Source organism: Erythrolamprus reginae, chromosome 3 (assembly GCF_031021105.1).
Source record: "Erythrolamprus reginae isolate rEryReg1 chromosome 3, rEryReg1.hap1, whole genome shotgun sequence".
NCBI classification, from domain to species: Eukaryota; Metazoa; Chordata; class Lepidosauria; order Squamata; family Dipsadidae; genus Erythrolamprus; species Erythrolamprus reginae.
The window spans coordinates 223,047,008-223,068,705 of record NC_091952.1 but is presented as its reverse complement, the minus strand read 5'-3'; the positions used below and the strand labels follow the sequence as shown (position 1 = coordinate 223,068,705).

The 21,698-nt window shown below is 41.5% G+C and overlaps 1 protein-coding gene across 1 annotated transcript in view; it reads left to right on the top strand.

The window, feature by feature from the left end:
* The window catches only part of CNGB3 (cyclic nucleotide gated channel subunit beta 3), an 80,479-nt gene that overhangs the window by 6,814 nt on the left and 51,967 nt on the right, over window positions 1-21,698 (top strand). The window contains 1 exon segment of the mRNA XM_070748010.1: window positions 9,695-9,815. Within this exon segment, the coding sequence (XP_070604111.1) occupies window positions 9,695-9,815 (121 nt within the window).

Sequence of the window (21,698 nt, the reverse complement as noted above, 5' to 3'; positions counted from 1 at the left end):
TGTCATAAAACATTGTGCTGACCCAACATTGCATTATGAATGCTTGGCAAATGGTTTACATGTCTGGCAGCCTTGGTGGATCAGCATGCGCCATGTTAGTTGATCTTGCGCCAGGGTTTTCCAGGATGTGGTGTTGATATTGAGGGACTTGAAGGAGGCTTTTCAATGTGTCTTTGCATTGCTTCCTTTGTCTCCCATGTGATTGCTTTCCTTTAGACAGCTCACCATTGCTGTTTAGAGATGTGATGGTTTGGCATCCTAGCAACATGGCCTGACTGGCGTGTCTGGCTTTAATCAGCAGGGCAGGAATTGATGGCAGGACCTGTGTCAGGCACCTTATCCTGCCACAAGATTCTCAGAATTCTACGGAGGCAGGTCATGTGAAAGTGATTCAATTGCCTAGCATGTCTCCTGTATACAGTCCAAGTCTCACTGGCATACCACAGGGTAGTTAGCACTACTGCTCAGTAGACTTTAAGCTTTGTACCATGTCGATTCCATATGTTGGTCATTAGCTTGCCAAATGCAGAGCTTGCCTTGGCAATTCTGCAGTTGACCTCAATGTCAATTATCACTGCATGGGAAAGGGTGCTGCCAAGATACAGTATGTAATTTGGTCCACTGCTTGTAATTTTTGTCCCTTTACCTGTGATGGTGGGCAAATGGTATTTGGCTTTCAGAGCTGGCTAATGTATTAATTCAGTCTTCTTTATGTTGATAAGGAGAGCAAAGCTGTTGCATACTGTTGTGGTTAGCTCTGGCCCAGCTCCTGCCCCAAGGACTGTGGATGTGGGGGAGACATCCACATGCTGCAGGCCTGTTTTGCCCCCGGTGGAATCTGCTGATGAAGGCTTCTCTGACCAAGAAGACATGAGTGACAGGGAGGAGGAGAGTGTGGCAGACAGCTCAGAAGGAGATCAATTATCTAGCTCCTCCTTGGATTCAGAACAAGAGTTAATGATACAGCCACGCATGCGGAGAGCGATGCATAGGCAACAACAACTGAGAGATTATCAAAGAAAATGAGGCCACCTGTGGTTGGGTGGGGCTGTGCTAATTAGTGAGGCTGCTATAAATAGCAGCCTGTGGGTTTGGCCATTGTGGAGGATTATCTGATCGTTGTGTTTCATGACTGCTTTGCTGACTTTGATCTTTGTGTGCTGATTTTTCCCCGCTTTGAAACTAACCCAGAGCAAAGTGTGTTTCACTTTGTGAAAGAAGAAGGACTGTGAATTGCCCCACAGCTGCAAGCTAAGTATCACAGAACTGATAAGGGAGTTGTACAAATTACCAATTTGTTTGGAGACAAGTGATCTTTGCTATACAAAAAAAGTGCTCTGTTTATTTGCATTTTCGGTATGTGAATTTGAATTTTCAGACGTATGTGTGTCTGAAATTGTATCTGTGCATTTTTGGGAGGATTCTACCAGAGAGCTCGACAGAACACATACTGCTGCAAAATTGTCCACGCTGGCTTGCATTTCCTGCTCTGATCCATCATTCAGGGCACAATCTTGAGCAAAGAGGAGGTCACATAGCACAGTCTCCTTTATCTTGGTGATAGCCTGGAGTCTTCGTAGGTTGAACAGTTTCCCATCAGTCCTGTATCTCAGGCTAACTCCCAAGGAACTGTTCTGGAAGGCATCTGATAGCATGGCTGAAAACATTAGAATAGAATAGAATAGAATAGAATTTTATTGGCCAAGTGTGATTGGACACACAAGGAATTTGTCTTGGTGCATATGCTCTCAACGTACATAAAATAAAATATACATTTGTCAAGAATCATGTGGTACAACACTTAATGATTGTCATAGGGGTCAAATAAGCAATGAAGAAGCAATATTAATAAAAATCTTAGGATATACGCAACAAGTTACAGTCATACAGTCAACATGGGAGGAAATGGGTGATAGGAATGATGAGGAAAACTAGTAGAATAGAAGTGCAGATTTAGTAGAAAGTCTGACAGTGTTGAGGGAATTATTTGTTTAGTAGAGTGATGGCGTTCGGGAAAAAACTGTTCTTGTGTCTAGTTGTCTTGGTGTGCAGTGCTCTGTAGCGACGTTTTGAGGGTAGGAGTTGAAACAATTTGTGTCCAGGATGTGAGGGGTCAGTAAATATTTTACCCGCCCTCTTTTTGACTCATGCAGTATACAGGTCCTCAATGGAAGGCAGATTGGCAGCAATTGTTTTTTCTGCAATTCTGATTATCCTCTGAAGTCTGTGTCGGTCCTGTTGGGTTGCAGCACCAAACCAGACAGTTATAGAGGTGCAGATGACAGACTCAATGATTCCTCTATAGAACTGAATCAGCAGCTCCTTGGGCAGTTTGAGCTTCCTGAGCTGGCGCAGAAAGAACATTCTTTGTTGTGCTTTTTTGATGATGTTTTTGATGTTAGGTGACCATTTTAGGTCTTGAGATATGATAGAACCTAGAAATTTGAAGGTCTCTACAGTTGATACTGTGTTGTCTAGTATTGTGAGAGGTGGAAGGGTGGAAGGGTTTCTCTTAAAGTCTACCACCATTTCTACAGTTTTGAGTGTGTTCAGTTCTAGATTGTTCTGGTCTGAACAAGGTTGGTTCCAACACGCACCCTTGCTTGACACCATTTGTGATGGGAAAGGTCTCTGAAGCTTCTCCATTGTCCAGCACACAAACCATCATACCATCATGAAATTGACATACCATCAGGATGAATTTATCAGGGCACTCAAATTTTGACATAATGCGCCGTAGGCCTTCATGTCTGACAGTGTCAAAAGCCTTCATGAGATCTATGAAGGTGGTGTACAATTCACGATTCTGCTCTTGACACTTCCCTTGGAGCTGTCGGGCTGCGAAGATCATGTCCACAGTGCCATGATTTTTGTGCAAACCGCGCTGCGCTTCAGGTAATAGTTCTTGTTCCAAGTGGTCAGTCAGGTGCATTAAATACTCAATTACCAATGTTCACATATACAAAACAGATTTTTGATTTAGAAGTGGAAAGAAAATATAATCACTATAATTAAAGACTCTAATATTACTTCTGAAAAATATGGTGGTTTGTATTGATTTGCTTTCAGAGCAAATGTGAAATCCTGTAATTACTTTTAAAGGCCTTCATGACTTGGATCTGAGTCATGTAAGACATTGCTTCCTTCTGCATGATCGGCCACATTCATTAAGGCAGGTGTTCTCAAATTGTGAGCCACAATTCCCCAGGAAGTCATAAACAACTGGGACAGGAAAGATTGAAATGTTTTCTTAGAGCTAATCAAACTTGCAAAGGCCAAAGTAGAAATGTTATTTTAAAAAGTATTCCCTTTTTTGCCTTAGGAGGAACATGTAAGCCTTGGGCAAGCAAAGCAAAACTAAGAATATTTTTTAATGGCAATCATCCTTTGTTTTTGATAGTCTGATCAGCTTTCAGAAATATTAGAAATAGTCAAAATTGGAGCGCTGTTAAAATTTGCTTCAAATTTATTGAGAGAAGCCAACCAGAGACTCGCGCAGATAAAACAGGAAGTAAAGTTCATAGCAAGTTTTGGGAGATTGCTAAACCCATGGGTCTAAATGTCCACTATCCATAGCAGATGGTTTCCTGCTGCATGTTAAATATGGTATAATATATCTTCTGTTCGGGAGAAGGAAGGGTTAGAAACAGAGGCGAGATGGAACAAACCTCTTTATTTGGGTAACAGCTGTCAAACTGCTATTGATATAGCTGCTGTCAAAATGGACAGCCAATGGCAGGGTTGCAACTTTCCTGCCAGCTAGCACTTCTTAGTTGCTAGGTAGATTTCAAGTGTGCAGTAAATGAGGTTGAATGTGTATAATTTTAAAAGAGCTCTCTGTGTGTGTGTGTGTGTGTGTGTGTGTGTGTGTGTGCGTGTGCGTGCATATACATATAGTAGATAATATATATGTACACATATGGCATATATACATATAGGATTAAACAGTATATTTTGGATGTTCAGTAATAGTAAACATCTTGTACCTCTTTGAGGCGAACAGAGGCCAGGCACCCTAACCCAAACCCTTGATGAGAGTGATGTCAAGTTGGCCACCTTTAAACCAGTCATATGACCTTTAAGCCATTCCCCAGTCACATGATTATCAAGCCACTCCTGCCTGGTCACATGGCCGGCAAGTCACTCCTACCCAGTCACATGGTTGACAAGCCACTCCCACCCAGTCACATGACCATCAAGCCACACCCACAAAATAAGCTATGCTCACAGTGTGGTAGTAAAACGTTTTGTGGCCCTTCACTGAGTCTAACATATTATTTGTTTCAAACTAATGTTTGTTTGGACTGGGAAATAACTACAGCATGAATAACAGGAATAACAAGAATGAATATGAATAACAGGAATGAACATAAGATTAATTAAATCCTATGAATCTAAAAATCTTATGTATGATGATTGTTTCTTATAATCCCAGGCAAATTAAAAATCACAGTTTATAATAAAGGCTGCAGATTTATGCATTAAGAATACACTGCGAAGACATTTTCCTATAATCATTTTCCTTTGATTAAAATTATACTGTTTCTCCTTTGTGCAGTGCATCAGACTGCTGACAGCAACTTATGTTTTATAGGAATACAAATGAAATACCAATTAAGAGGAAGTAGAAAAATTAATCATTGCAGGATAACTAAATGTCATTTAAAGGACATTTTCTCAATAATTCAGTTAAATGCTCTCTTCCTCAAATTTGCATTTTACACCTACATTAACATCTGCATTGTTTAAAGCTACTGTACAAATAATGAACTGAAAGAACAAATGCAAAACAATAAGCAAATAAAAATCACAGATAAAGGATAGCGAAAGAGACAATACTAAAAATTTAGGAGTACAGTGGTACCTCTATTTAAGAACTTAATTCGTTCTGTGACCAGGCTCTTAAGTAGAAAAATTTGTAAGTAGAAGCAATTTTTCCCATAGGAATCAATGTGAAAGCAAATAATGCGTGCAAACCCATTAGGAAAGAAATAAAAGCTTGGAATTTGGGTGGGAGGAGGAGGAGGAAGAAGAAGAGGAGGACAGTTGCTGTCAAAGGAAGAAGGTGTGGTGAGGGGAATCAAACAAATCCAAAACTTTAAGGCTTTAAAAAAAAGAGGGACTTGGGGCGGCGAGGAAGAGCAGGAGCCTCCCATACATCCGGCGCGAGGCTGCCTCCCATACACTGCGCTAAAAAGAGAAACCCAGGGGGAATGGCAGGAAACTGGTTGGGCCTTCATGGCCTTCTCAAATTTCCTGGGAAATTTTTCCAGGCTCAGGTTCTTAAGTAGAAAATGGTTCTTAAGAAGAGGCAAAAAAATCTTGAAACACCTGGTTCTTATCTAGAAAAGTTCTTAAGTAGAGGCGTTCTTTGGGAGTCTTTGCTCACAGTCACTCATGCCCTCATCACCTCGAGGTTCGACTACTGCAACACTCTCTACATGGGGCTACCTTTGAAAAGTGTTCAGAAACTTCAGATTGTGCAGGATGCAGCCACACGAGCTATCATGGGCCCACGTTTTGCCAACACTCCGCAACTTACATTGGCTGCCGATCATTTTCCAATCACAATTCAAAGTGTTGGTAATGACCTATAAAGCCCTACATAGAATTGGACCAGAACAGGACCACCTTCTGCCACACGAATCCTAGAGGCTGATTAGGTCCCACAGAGTGGCCTTCTCCGGGTCCTGTTGACTAAACAATGTTGTCTGGCAGGACCTAGGGGAAGAGCCTTCTCTGTGGCGGCCCTGGCCTTCTGGAATCAGCTACCCCCTGAGATTCGAATTGCCTCCACCCTCCTTGCCTTTTGCAAGATGTTGAAGACCCACCTATGCTGCCAAGCATGGGGGGATTAATTTTCCCCCCTCACCTTTTCTGACTTAAACATTTGAGATTGGTGTGATTGTTTGGGAATTGCTAGTTTTTAACAATACAGGGTTTTTTAATATACTTTATATTGGATTTGTATTCTATTGTATTTTATTGTTGCTGTGAGCCACTCCAAGTCCTCAGAGAGGGGCAGCATACAAATCTAACAAATAATAATAATAATAATAATAATAATTATTATTATTATTATTATTATTATTATAACTATTATTATTATAACTATTATTATTATTATTATAACTATTATTATTATTATTATTATTATTATTATTATTATTATTAAGTAGAGGTACCACTGTATATATATATATATATAGTCTATGGGGATTCTAAGTCATCCAGGTCATGGTTGTCTCAAAGATGCTTTTTCAAGAGACAACTGGACATTCTGGGTTTTGGGTTTTGGGAGGTTTTTTGGAAGATGTGTCACTTCTCATTCAAGAAGCTTTGGAGGCTTCTTGGATGAGAAGCAAAATGTCTTCAACAGTAGTGGGTTCTAAATTAGATCATCATCAGCTCACGCATGTACTCGCACTCACATGTGATGCTTCTGTGCATGTACAGAAGCATCCCAAGCAGGTGGGTGGAACTTCCTGCCACCGCCGCTACCAATTCTAAGAACCAGTCTCAACTGGGGGCAACCCAGTGTTGGTCTTCAAAAAAACCCAGGAAGTCCAGTTGCCACCTGAAAAAGCACTTTTGGAAATATATGTGATCTTAAGGAGAAACATAAACATTTTAAATATTTGGAATTCTATTCAGAATGGCATTTGTACCAACAAAAATAACTCTAGGAACAAATATTGTTAAGATAGCTAATAAATGCTGTTGACATTTGAATAATGTTTTCTTCACTTCAGGGCATTTCAAGATCAATATTATATTAATTTTTCAATGAGAGCAATTTCCCACTGATTTAAAAATCAGTAATCCAGCAAAAGATAAATTTTATTTTCCAAAGTTTTGCAATAACCTAACTGTCCACTGAACAAGAACTGAGTCAAATTCTTGTACTGCATCTATTCTTCATGGAATAAGGACAATAAATCAACAACAGGATTTATGGGGGGGAATTGTCAGTGAATGTTATGGTGTCTTCCAAAAATATATTCCTGTACCGTATAGTGTTTTTAAAAGATTAAAAGAGAAGAAATTGAGCTATGAATAACCTTAATCCAATTGGAAAGAAAGAACAACTGCTACATACAGTATGTATGCTCATTATTTAGTTTATGATGTGTTTTAATCTGGGTTTTATTATTAGATTGTATATTTGACTTCTTTTTAATTGTTTTTGTTTTGTTTTTTGTTATAAGCCTCCCCGAGTCCTTCTGGATTGGGCAGCATAGAAGTCGAAATGAATGAATGAATGAATGAATGAATGAATGAATGAATGAATGAATGAATGAATGAATGAATTACAGGAGAAAAAATTCCTCTAAAACCGGAACTCTTCCTCCTTGGAATATTCAGACATAAACTCACAATAAACTATAGACATTTAATATTACATATAACGACCGCAGCAAGAATAATTTATGCACAAGCTTGGAAACAGGAAACTATCCCAACAATGTTTAACCTAATAGCCAAAATTTATGAAGTCGTAGAAATGACTAAACTCACATATGAAATTTATGAAGTCGTAGAAATGACTAAACTCACATATGAAATTTATGAAGTCGTAGAAATGACTAAACTCACATATGAATTACAGGACAAAGATATGGAGGACTTTCACAAAACCTGGGGCAGGTGGTATATCTGGATTGCGAAAAATAAAATAAAATAAAATAAAAATGGGAATAAAATATTAAATTTAGATAGAAAAACCAAATTGACATTAAGAGGAAATACTATCAATATAAAGCACTACTATACCATTGAATTACAGGACAAAGATATGGAGGACTTTCACAAAACCTGGGGCAGGTGGTATATCTGGATTGCGAAAAATAAAATAAAATAAAATAAAAATGGGAATAAAATATTAAATTTAGATAGAAAAACCAAATTGACATTAAGAGGAAATACTATCAATATAAAGCACTACTATACCATTGAGAAAATGAAACAAAAAATGGATATATTAACAGGAAAATTAACAAGATGTATATATATGTAATTACTAATAAAAGGAAAATATTACTATAAATGAATGAGCTGCAAACTAATTACACCGCTATTTAGCAGGTGTCAATACTAAGCTATGATATCAAATAATCCATGTATATAGCATAATGCTTTATTTTTGTTGTATGTTATATGTATATATTGTTGTTCTGTTTTTTCATTGTCTTCTTTCTTTTTTAATGTATATATTTAATAAAGTATTTTTTTTAAAAAAGAAAGAATGAATGAATGAATAAACAAACTAAAAATAAATAAAGAATGAGTTAAATTTAGTTCAGAGAAGAGCAATAAAGATGAATAGGGGTCTTTAGTGAATGACTGAGGAAACTAGGTCTGTGGTAAGTTCAGAATTTGTTTGCCACCAGTTCATGCTCACACTTTTGAGTGTGTGTGATGCTTCTGTGCACGCCACAGCTACTGGTTCTAAGAACAGGTCCGAACTGGGATCAACCCACTACTGAACTAGGTATAATGAATATAATGAAGAAAAGGACTTGGGAAGACATGATAGCAACTCTCCAGTACTTGAGGGGCTGTTATGGAGAACAAGGGATCAACTTATTTTCCAAAGAACCTGAGGACATGACAAGTCTTAAAAAAGAGATCCAACTTAGACCTACAGGCAAATGTCTTGACAGTGAAAACAGTCAGTGGAACAGCTTGCTTCCAGAAATTGTGGGTGCTCCAGCACTGGAGAATTCCAAGAAGAAACTTGACAGCCATATGTCCAGAAATGTACCTTTTCTGCTTGACCAGGGGGTTGGACTAATATTGATTGTTTCCTGATTGCTTATTTGTATCCTATGACAATCATTAAGTATTGTTTGATTTTATTTTATTTTATTTTATTTTATTTGTATGCCGCCCCTCTCCGCAGACTCGGGGCGGCTAACAACAGTGACAAAAACAGAATGTAAAAATCCAATACTAAAAACAGCTAAAAACCCATTGTTATAAAACCAAATCATACATACAAATACATAAATTGTAGAAGCCTAGGGGGAAAGATTATCTTAGTTCCCCCGTGCCTGACGGCAGAGGTGGGTTTTGAGAAGCTTATGAAAGGCAAGGAGGGTGGGGGCTATTTTAATCTCTGGGGGGAGTTGGTTCCAGAGGGCCAGGGCCGCCACAGAGAAGGCTTTTCCCCTGGGCCCCGCCAACCGACATTGTTTAGTTGACGGGACCCGGAGAAGGCCCACTCTGTGGGACCTAACTGGTTACTGGGATTATGATTCTTGACAAATGTATCTTTTTTATGTACACTGAGAGTATATACACCAATGACAAATTCCTTGTGTGTTCAATTACACTTGGCCAATAAAAAATTCTATTCTATTCTATTCTATTCTGTCCTAAAGTTGTAGGCTCAATTGAAATGCTAAGTAGAAAACAGATAGTTTACCTTCTATAACCCAGTACTCCAAAATTTAAAAATACAGTACACTAGAAATGACAGTGGGTGATACAAAGGGTATTCCAACATATAAGGAGCTACCCAAATTGAAAACTGTAGAAGAGGCAGGCCACAAACATGTAGTATCTGCAGTACCTAATGCTTCTTATTAGTGAGTTTACATTATTCTTCTAGCTTTATTTTTCCTGTCAGTCTTATTCTTTGGTTTTTTTAAAAGAATTAATAATAATAATTTTATTAATTATTTGATTTTAGATGAAGCAATTACTCCAGAACCGGGACCTGAGCCTTCTAAAGCTGAACAACCAATGGACTCAAAGGAACCAAATCAGAAGGAGGAGGCACAGCCGGTCAAGGGGAATGAAGAGACCGCAGTGTGAGTAGCAAAAATGCTGGCACTTCGTTCATATTAAATTTCCTTACTCAAGCAGAAAAACAGAATGACCAAGGGCAAAAAGATAGTCAGAATGGAAGCCTCTTCCAACTTTCTGCTGACTTGACTATGGCTGATTGACCATGGCAGTCGATGATGAAACTGCTACATCTAGCCTATAGAGGACTAGAATGGGATTGGTGTACTGAACCTCTGTGAAACAGGGTAGCAAGTCTGGAAAGATCACAACTTTATCAAATTTCAATCTTATGGGAATTATGGGTCTCAGATTTTGGATGCATTCTATATCTTAGCCCATTTGAGATAGTTTGGTTCAAAAATTGTTACTCTGTGATGCACTGCATAAAACTTTTAGTAGTATACAGATAGTACACTGCTCAAAAAAAATAAAGGGAACACTCAAAGAACACATCCTAGATCTGAATGAATGAAATATTCTCATTGAATACTTTGTTCTGTACAAAGTTGAATGTGCACAACAGCATGTGAAATTGATTGTCAAATCAGTGGACAGTTTGATTTCAGAGAAGTTTGATTTACTTGGAGTTATACTGTGTTGTTTAAGTGTTTTTAATGCACTTGGGGAAAAGGAATCCTCAATCTGAGTATTGCATTGGCAGTTCTGTGTTAGCAAAAACTTCAGAAGAGAAGGATTTAGGGGTAGTGATTTCTGACAGTCTCAAAATAGGTGAGCAGTGTGGTCGGGTGGTAGGAAAAGCAAGTAGGATGCTTGGCTGCATAGCTAGAAGTATAACAAGCAGGAAGAGGGAGATTGTGATCCCGCTATATAGAGAGCTGGTGAGACCGCATTTGGAATACTGTGTTCAGTGCTGGAGACCTCACCTACAAAAAGATATTGACAAAATTGAACGGGTCCAAAGACGGGCTACAAGAATGGTGGATGGTCTTAAGCATAAAACGTATCAGGAAAGACTTAATGAACTCAATCTGTATAGTCTGGAGGACAGAAGGAAAAGGGGGAACATGATTGAAACAATTAAATATGTTAAAGGTTTAAATAAGGTTCAGGATTGTAGTGTTTTTAATAGGAAAGTGAACACAAGAACAAGGGGACACAATCTGAAGTTAGTTGGGGGAAAGATCGGAAGCAACATGAGAAAATATTATTTTACTGAAAGAGTAGTAGATCCTTGGAACAAACTTCCAGCAGACGTGGTTGGTAAATCCACAGTAACTGAATTTAAACATGCCTGAGATAAACATATATCCATTGTAAGATAAAATACAGGAAATAGTATAAGGGCAGACTAGATGGACCATGAGGTCTTTTTCTGCCGTCAGTCTTCTATGTTTCTTTTATTTTTTTTAGCAGTATATATACTATCTATATATACGTGTGTGTGTGTGTGTGTGTGTGTAAGTATAGACATACACAGGGGTGAAATGCTTCCAGTTTGCTCATGCCTGTCAATCACCGGAGAGCCTGTCACAAAGAGAGTACGAGGCTCCGCACACCTAGCTGGACACCACTATTTGGGTTCTTTTACCCTCTGTGCATGCACAAAGTATTCTGTGCATGCAAAGAGGGTAAAACAACCCAAATGGCAACGTCTGAGTGGGTGGGCGAAGCCTCATGCTCCCTTCGTGACTGGCTCTCCAAAGACTGACAGGCACAAACAAATCGGGAGCATTTCACCCTTGGATATACATATATTTACAGGTAGCCCTCAACTTACAACAGTACATTTTGTGACAGTTCAAAGTTACAATGGCACTGAAAAGAAATGACTTATAACTGTCTTTAGCAGATATGACTTTTGCAGCATCCTCATAGTCACATGATCAAAATTCAGATTTTGGGCAATTGACTCACAGTTATAATGATTGTGATGTTCCAGGATCACATGATCCCCTTTTGCGACCTTCTGACACGCAAAGTCAATGTTACTAATTTAACAACTGCCCTTCACTCCTCCACTCGAAAGAGAATACCCTACGAGACTAGACTTTCAATCCTGGGCCTAGAAAGCTTAGAACTAAGATGCCTTAAACAAGATCTAAGTATTGCCCACAAGATCATATGCTGCAACGTCCTGCCTGTCGGCGACTACTTCAGCTTCAACCACAACAACACAAGAGCACACAACAGATTTAAACTTAATATTAACCGCTCCAAACTTGACTGTAAAAAATATGACTTCAGTAACCGAGTTGTCAAAGCGTGGAACTCATTACCAGACTCCATAGTGTCATCCCCAAACCCCCAACACTTTACCCTTAGATTATCTACGGTTGACCTATCCAGATTCCTAAGAGGTCAGTAAGGGGCGAGTACAAGTGCACTAGAGTACCTTCCGTCCCCTGTCCTATTGCTCTCCTATATCTCCTATACCTTTCTTTTATTCCTATATCTCTTCTTCTATTCTTTCATTGATATGTTCTATTACTATACCTTCTTTTCTATTATTTCTTAGATATATTTTACTATGAGTATCTCCTCAATAACCTTCATCATGTATTTTACTATGTGTATATAGATATATACCCACTAAAACCCTCATTGTGTATTGGACAAAATAAAAAAAATAAAAAAATAAAAGAGAGATAAAAAAATGAGCAAAAGTCACCCAACAAATTTCTCATTTAACAATATAAATTTTGGCTCCGTTATGGTTGTTAGTCGAGAAGTATATGTATGTGTACACTAGCTGGTGCTACTAGTGTTATGGTAAATAGTACTAAAATGCATTCCAGTTCTCAACCTCTGCTTGTGATGCATCACTTTATATAAAATCCGAAGAAAACATTGCCTTTTTTCACCATTATCATCATAGGATGGGGCAAAAAAATCAATTTGTTATCTTGTCAAATGAGTCACTCACTCAATAGGGTGATCACCTCAGAATAGCCTTGCACTCCATTAGTAAGGGGGAAAATGAACCCCTTTTGGCTTCCATTTCAGTCCTTTCTTGTTTTAAATACGCAAAACTACATTGTGTTAGACATTGGCAAATAGCAGCGGATATAGCTGCAATTTGCCTGGTCACATCTGTCAGGTCTCAAAGTGGTTTGGCATATGTGAATGCCCTGTATACTGAAAAAAAATGTTGATTGAGCATATGGAAAGTCTTTTAATGTCAATTTCTTAATAATTTAAATTAAGATTCACTTTGAGTCAGGCTTGTCTAGCAACCAATTTTTCCCCTTCTATCCTCTAATAACAGTGCAATCATGTTCCTATTAATAGCTTTTCAGGATAGCTATATTTTGTCACTGGCAGTTTTTGAGAGATGTGTAGATGAATGTTCTTCAAAGTAAGAAGAGCAAGATTAGCAGATCGTTTTGTCAGATCATGCTGTCAGTTCTTATTAACAAAAATCTAATATTGGGAAATTAATCCAAAAAGGCACCTATATTATCACCAAAATAATTCTGACATACATCAAGAGATTGTACAATGATAATGGTATAGATAAGACAGTTGTTGGAGAGAGGAAATTGTTCAATACATTTAAACAGGAAGTGAATTAAACTGAGAAAAATAATGCATATGATGGAATTTTAATGAAAAGTAAACTCTATTACACCCATTTACTTATTTTCTAATTTAATTTAGAAACAAATTAGTAATGCATTCACTTGCAGTCACTCTTCATAGCAATGAAAGAGTGGGTGAAACAAAACAGTCATGTGAATATTGCATTGGCATCCTTCAATCTCGAAAGACCACGGTATCATGCTCTGGATTCCGCATTGATAGGGGGATTATTGATAGGTTACAACATTAACATATAATATTCAGATCAGATATTCTGATTCAATGGTTCAGCCTTATGCATATTGTGGATCCTTAAGAATTATGTTTACAAATTGTAAATTTGAGTCTGAGGAATATGGCAGCATAGAAATCTAATAAATAAATAAACAGATGATAGATAGATAGATAGATAGATAGATAGATAGATAGATGGATGGATGGATGGATGGATGGATGGATGGATGGATGGATGGATGGATGGATGGATGGATGGATGGATGGATGGATGGAAAGTTTAAAGAATATTCACATTTCTACCCTGAAATTTCCTTTTAATACATGAAGAAAGTTTGTGGCTCTTTGAAAGGCTTTTGATATAAAGCAATAAGTAAGAAAGAAATTTAAACAAGCATGAAAAAATGTATAGTATGAAAAAATAATAATAATAGAGCACTCAATACTAAAAAAAGTTACTGAATGAAAACTTAGTGCTATAAAATTTTAGGCTAATAAAAATATTTCTACATGAAGCAAATAAGTACACTATGTTGCATACAGTAATGTGACAACCATCAAGATGGATATTATTATTATTATTATTATTATTATTATTATTATTAATTAGATTTGTTTGCCACCCTTCTCTGAAGACTCGGGGCAGCTAGCTTCCAAATGATTATAAAGAACATACATGAATATCACACTCTACATCATGGGAGTCAAACTCATGGTATCAAATTGCTGTCATATGATGTTTGGGTGTGGGCGTGGCCTGCAAATGATGCTGCCAGTTTGAAACGCCTGCTGTACATGAACACCAACAGATCATCCAGGGGCATGGGGTGATGTATCATCAGTATGCCGATGTACCCGATGGTACATCTCTACCCCATGCCCAGTCAGTGAAGCAGTGGAAGTGATGTGCCAGTCAATGTTCCCTCTAATTTTTTTTCGGGGTGGGCGGAAAAATATAGTGTCTGAGCGGCAGTCCCCTTGGGATTGGGCGGCATAGAAGTACAAACAAACAAACAAACAAACAAATAAATCAATAAATCCCTACTTTTTTATTAAAAGAAATTAATAATAAAACAAAACCAAACTCTATTACTATTAAAACTAAAACAACCAGCAAATCCAAAAACGTAACTATTAATAAAAACAGGTGAGGGCTGGGGGGGGTTTCCTCTGTTATTATTTAAGTGCTTTTACCATATGCTTTAAATCAAGAGTCACTTCTCTCTCTGTTTCTCTCTCTTTCCTGTCATTCTCTGCCTCAATCATTTTCTCATTTCTCTTCCCCACCCTTTTTTCTATCATTTCACTCTCCCTCTCTCTTCCTTCCACTCCTCTCTCTCTTGCTTTCTTCCTCTCTCTCACTCTCTTCCTTCCTCTCTCCTCTCTCACTCTTTCTTTCTTGCTCTTGCTCTTGCTCTCTCTCTCCCTTCCTTTCTTTCCTTCTCTCCTCCTTCCACTTTTTTCTCTTTCTCTCTCTCATTTCCTTCCTTCCCCTCTTCCCCTCCCTCTCTTTCTCCCTCTCTCCCTTTATATTTATCTCTTCCTTCCCTCCTCTCTTCCTCCCTTTCTCTCTCCCTCTCATTCACTTTTCTCTCCCTTCCTTCCCTCCCTCCCTCCTTCTTTTCTCTCCTCTTTCCCTCCCTCTCTTTCCCTTCTTTCTCTCCATGTCTCCGGCTTTGCTGACCGGCACAAGGCTCAAGCCAGCTGCCCGGGAAAGCCAGGATGGTCCTCCTGCCTCCCCCAGCCGAAAACACAACGGAGGTCTTACGCCACCAGCTTGAGCCTCGCGTTGCTCCACCCCGCTTCCCCTGTCATCCTGGACCTCCGTTGTGTTTTCGGGGGAAAGCAGCAGGAAAGCCCTGTGCCGGCCAGGAAAGCCGGCTTTGCTTTCCATGAAAGCAGCGCGCCTTTTAAACACGCTGCTTTCTTGCAACTCTTTCCTGGGCAGGGGGGGTGTCATCTGGCAGGCCCCAGGGGAAGAGCCTTCTCTGTGGCAGCCCGACCCTCTGGAATCAACTCCTCCCGGAGATCAGGACTGCCCCCACTCTCCTCGCATTTCGCAAACCTGTCAAAACCCACCTCTGCCGTCAGGCATGGGGAAATTGATTCCCCCAGGCCGTTCCACTTTATGTATGGTTTGTTTTGGAGGTATGACTGTTTTTTTTATATTAATGGGTTTTAAACTGTTTTTTAATCATTACATTTGTACTGTATTTTGTTGTGAGCCGCTCCGAGACTCTGGAGAGGGGCGGCATACAAATCTAAATAAATAAAATAAATTAATAAATAAAATAAATTAATAAATTAATAAATAAAATAAATAAAATAAATAAAATAAATAAAATAAATAAAATAAATAAAATAAATAAAATAAATAAAATAAATAAAATAAATAAAATAAATAAAATAAGTAAAATAAATAAAATAAATTAATAAATTAATAAATTAATAAATTAATAAATTAATAAATTAATAATACATTAACACATTAATACATTAATACATTAACACATTAACACATTAATAAATAAAACTAGCTGTCTGAAGACAGGATAAAAATTTAATCTCACAACACGTGGACAGACATATCACTGTTTCAGCTTGGAAACTGCATCATAGACAAAGATAACCCCCCAAATACTAGAAAATTCCTGGAAGTTTGACATTCAGACAAATCAGCCATCAATAAACACATGGTGATAAATCACATCCATGCCCCATTCAAAAGAGCCAATAAAAAATCTAGAAATTAAACAAAAAAACTTTTTTGTAATTTATTTTATTTTTTCATCTACTATTTCCATTTTATGTCATCACATATACCTTAAAATGTCAATAACATACATATTTATACATTTTTGTTCAATCAATAAAAAAATCAACAGTCTGTAGCCTATCAACAACCCATATTCAGATAAGCAGGGATCAGTAGGGGACAAACAATCAGGCAGAAAACAATATTTTAATCAAGGAATCACCAAAGAGACAATCTCACACTACTCACCAGAGCCTACAAAACTTTTGCCAGGCCCATCCTTGAATACAGTTCATCTGTCTGGAACCCATACCACATCTCGGACATCAACACCCTAGAAAATGTCCAAAGATACTTCAACAGAAGAGCCCTTCACTCCTCCACTCGAAACAGAATGCCCTACGAAAGCAGAACTATGACGCCTAAAACATGATCTAAGTATTGCCCACAAAATCATATGCTACAATGTCCTGCCTGTCAATGACTACTTCAGCTTCAACCGCAACAACACAAGAGCACGCAACAAATTCAAACTTAATATTAATCACTCCAAGCTTGACTGTAAAAAATATGACTTTAGCAATCGAGTTGTCGAAGCGTGGAAATCATTACCGGACTCAGTAGTGTCAACCCCTAACCCCCAACATTTCTCCCTTAGACTATCCACGATTGACCTCTCCAGGTTCCTAAGAGGTCAGTAAGGGGCGTACATAAGTGCACTAGCCTGCCTTTTGTCCCCTGTCCAATTGTCTCTCCTTATCTCATATCTCATATATCTTTTTTTCCTTTCATATATCTTCTCCAATGCACTTGCAAGGAGAGTCCAACGTGGGTAATTCTCCAGTCTCATTGGAGGGACTGAGTTTTAATTTATACATTATGCAGGCACCGCCCCCTAGCCCACCAGTCATGAAAACTCAGTCGCAGTAAAGGGACCTTTTTGAGTTTTCTCTTCAGAAAGTGATAAATAGTATTAAAGTGTTAGTATTAAAAATTATTGAACTGATTTGATACTAATGCTTTTTCTTCCTTTTTTTCTTTTGTTTTTTCTGCAGGTACTTTGGACTGGCTCCCTCCTTTGCAACAGCTATTTAGACCCTCCGTGGGTTCTAATAGCTGCTTTGTGTGCCCTGCCCCCCCCTCCCCTCTATCTTTGGCCTCACTGACAGCGTACAGCGCCTGTGGGGGGGGGGAATGTCTTTTACAGGGCAACCGGGTTCCCGGCCTCCGAGGTCGCTCCCGGTGGTGGAGGCGGTTGCCGTTGGGAGGGGCCTGCCCCTCCCGACGAACAGACCCGAGCCGAAAATAAGAGGCGACCTACAGGGCAGCCAAAGGGGAAACGGAACACGGCCTCGTACCGGAGCCTCAGGACAGGAGCGGCCATGGAAATCCGCGCCGGTTGTCTTGACAACGGCGCGGCCGCCATCTTTAGCTGGCCCTCAGCAAGGAAAGAGCGGGAAAGGCTGTGAGCGTCGCGCCGGTTGCCATGGCGACGGCGCGGCAGCCATTTTTAGTGACATGGTCAGAAGCGACCTTGTAAGATTGCTCCTGGTCACGCCCCTGGTCTGCCCGGAGACACGCAGCCGCACAAGGCATTTCAATTTGAGGCAGTTATTTGAGATATATCGGCTGCGTGATCGCACCAGAGGCCTTGCTTTCTACGGTCAGGTTTGTGAGTAATTAACAATGACGGATACTTCTGCTCACTCGGGGGAGGAGGTGGCCACATCCATAAGGCCCGCTACCCCCAAGGAAAAACCTCATGTAGAGAAAGGCAAGGCCAAGGCCTCTCAGAGTGCTTCTTTGAAGGAGGCAGAGAAGAGGATTCGTGCTCTAGAGAGACAATTGGAAATGTCTCAGCGACAGCAATCTGCAGTGCTGCCTCAGCCTAATTTGCTGTTGGGGCCCCCGCCCCCCCCGGCCTCCCCCTTAACCGGAATAGCTGGGGTTGCAGGCTCGGCAACGGAGCGAGATTGGTCGCCTGAACGCCCCCTACTTACTTCAGGAGGTCAACTTAGTCAACATAACATTTCTGGAGGGCAGTTTAACCAGGCCACAGCCACCTTTACACCATCAGCTGTGGGTCTGAGGAATTCCTTGGACACTTGGCAGAACATGCCTCCACACCTTCAGGACTTAATCAGCAGTGTTTATGCCCAAGGCATCACAATTGGAGCTCAACAACAGGCCCCAATGCCTCCTGTTCCTCAAAGGCAGAGGAATGTCTGGGCTCCTCCGGCTCCAGCCTCCTTTCAGGGCTCCATGGAGGAGGACTTGTATCTCAGAGAGGAGGAAAGTGATGAAGGTGAGGGGCTGTCCGGGGATGAACAGCCTCCCGAGCCACCAAGCCTGGTTGGACTTTTTAAGCCCTCTCTGTTTCGGATCATGCTGAATAAGGCTAAGCTGGTTTTTGAAGGGGCAGGAGAGGGGAAGTTGCCTACGGATGCCGCGGCACAGACTTCGAAGGGGGTCTTGCTTTCGGTACCAAAGAAAGAGCCAGAAACTATCCCCTCGTCTGATATTTTCCTTGATAATATTAAAAGACCTTGGGAGGCACCAGCAGCAGCGCAGGGGCCTTCTATGATTGATCGAAAATACTACACCTTCGATCAGGAAATGGAATCTCTTCTAACGCCACCGACCATAGACTCTCCTGTGGCAAGCTTGGTGTCTAACGCCTTAGTCCCATCTGAGGTTTCTGAAGGACTGAAGGCGGAGGACAAAAGAGCCGAGACTGTGGTTATGAAGACTCACCAAATGGCCGCCTGGGCCTTGCGAGCAGCATCGGCTACGTCATTTTTTAATAGGGCAACTATCCTGTGGATACAGGACATGCAATCACGGGCGAGCCAGGAGGATGGCAAGCTCCGTCAGGACTTGAATAAACTGCTGGCGGCAACGGAGTTCTCCGCCGATGCTACGATGGACGCGGCCAAGTTTGCATCCCGCGCACTAGCATCATCCTTGTCCTCCCGGAGATTGATTTGGCTACGAAGCTGGCAGGCGGACGTAAAATCAAAATGGCGCCTAGCCTCAGCCAAGTTTCAAGGGGAACAGTTGTTCGGCGATTCCCTTGAAAAGGTCCTTATCAAGGATAAGGACAAGAAGAAAGTGCTCCCTAGGTCAAACAGGAGGGGAGAAAGACGTTTCACTCCATTCTATAGGCGGCAGAACTTTCATGCCGAGCCCTCCTCAACCGCCTCTCAGGGTTCGAGGACTTTCTCCCAGGGCTCTTTCAATCAGGGAGGCTTCCGTCAGGACAGACCGTATTTCGCGGACCGAGGCAGACCCTACCAGCAAGGACGCCGTCCATACAGGGGTTCCAACTTTAAGGGATCCAAACGTGGGAAGTGACTCTACCGGACTATATCCCTTGGGGGGGAAGCTCCTCCACTTCGCCAACGCCTGGAGGGCTGCTTCCCTCGACTCCTGGGCAATTGCCACAGCAACACAGGGGTTGCGGATCAATTTTCTCCATGTTCCCCCAAACCGGTTCCTCTCTTGTCCTCACGTGATCGATACCCAGAAGAGGGCATTGTTACACCGGGAAATAGAGCATCTCCTGGAGATAGAAGCGATAGAGGAGGTCCCCTTCCATCTGAGGGGACAAGGATTCTATTCAATCGTATTTTTAGTCCCCAAGTCTTCGGGCGGAGTCCGTTTGATTTTAAATCTCAAACGGTTGAATCTGTATGTGCGTTATCAAAAATTCAAAATGCACTCCCTCCGGTCTATCCTGCAGTCCATCCGGCCAGGAGACCTCCTCACATCTATCGATCTCAAGGAGGCCTACCTCCATGTACCGGTGTTACCAGAGCACAGACAATTCCTCCGTTTTTGCGTGAACGGATCTCATTACCAATATCGAGCAATGCCATTTGGTCTGTCATCGGCGCCGAGGACGTTCACCAAACTTTTGGACGTCCTCACGGCCACCTTGAGACACCGGTCAGTGCGCCTCATGGCATATCTCGACGACATACTAATTCTGTCGAAGTCCCGGGACCGGGCACAACAGGATCTCCATCTAACCTTGACAACCCTACAAACTTACGGGTTTACCATAAACCTGGAAAAGAGTCATTTAACTCCAACAACCAGATTGGCTCATCTGGGCACCATCATAGACACGGACTTGTGCCAGGTTTTCCTATCAGAGGACAGACAGGCCAATATCAGGACTCTACTACAGGCACTGTCATCGCAACCGAGACCTTCCCTGGCCTTCCTCTCCAAGATCTTGGGCACACTAGTCTCTTGCATAGACGTAGTGCCCTGGGCCAGGTTACACATTCGCTCCCTCCAATGGTTCCTCCTGCCCTACCAAAGGAGGAAAATCAGCCATTCCAGGACGCAGGTGATTCTCCCTGCAGGGGTCAGGAGGTCCATGCGATGGTGGACTTCAACCGCTATTCAGAGGGGGTCACCTTTCCAAGTTCAGGACTTTCTCACTCTCACAACGGACGCCAGCCTGTTCGGGTGGGGTGCCCACCTTTCATCCCATGTAGCACAGGGTCTGTGGACTCCTCGGGATTTAGAAAACATCAATATCAATTTTTTGGAATTGAGGGCAGTGTCCCTCGCCCTGCTGAACTTTGCCCATCTAGTGCAGGGCAGCCATGTCCTGGTCCTAACGGACAATGTTTCCGCTCGCGCTTACATCAACCACCAGGGCGGGACGAGGTCCGGCCGTCTGATGCAGGAGGCCAACATCCTGTTCAGATGGGCAGAGGTCCACTTGGCCTCTCTCTCGGCTGAGCACATCTCAGGCCAGGAGAATGTATGGGCGGACTGGCTGAGCCGCAGGACGCTGGATCCCGCAGAGTGGAAACTGGACCCCGCTGTATTCAGAACCCTGACCTCTCGTTTCGACACACCGATCCTGGACCTGTTCGCAACGTGCCACAACACGCAGCTACCTCGCTTTTTTTCCCGGTTCCCATCTCCAGGTTCGGAAGGGGTGGATGCGTTGTGCCTTCCATGGCCAAAGGGGCTCCTGTACGCGTTCCCGCCTACTCGCATCCTTCAGAGGGTCCTACAGAAGATCATCCAGGAACGTGCCGAGGTACTCCTAGTAGCTCCCTTCTGGCCTCGACGAGCATGGTTTTCGGACCTAATGGAGTTGTCGATCTCCCCACCTTGGAGGATCCCAGACCATCAGGTAGCCCTCAGCCAGGGGTGCATTGCGCATCCAGACCCCCAATGGTGGAGTCTCACCGTGTGGAACTTGAAGGGGACCGACTGAGGCGCCTTCAGCTCCCTGACACGGTCATCGCTACCATGCAGGCTGCGCGTAGACCAGCTACCCGGCGGATTTATCAGTCCACCTGGACAGCCTTCTGCACCTTCTGCGCAGCTCAAGAAATCGACTCTTTAG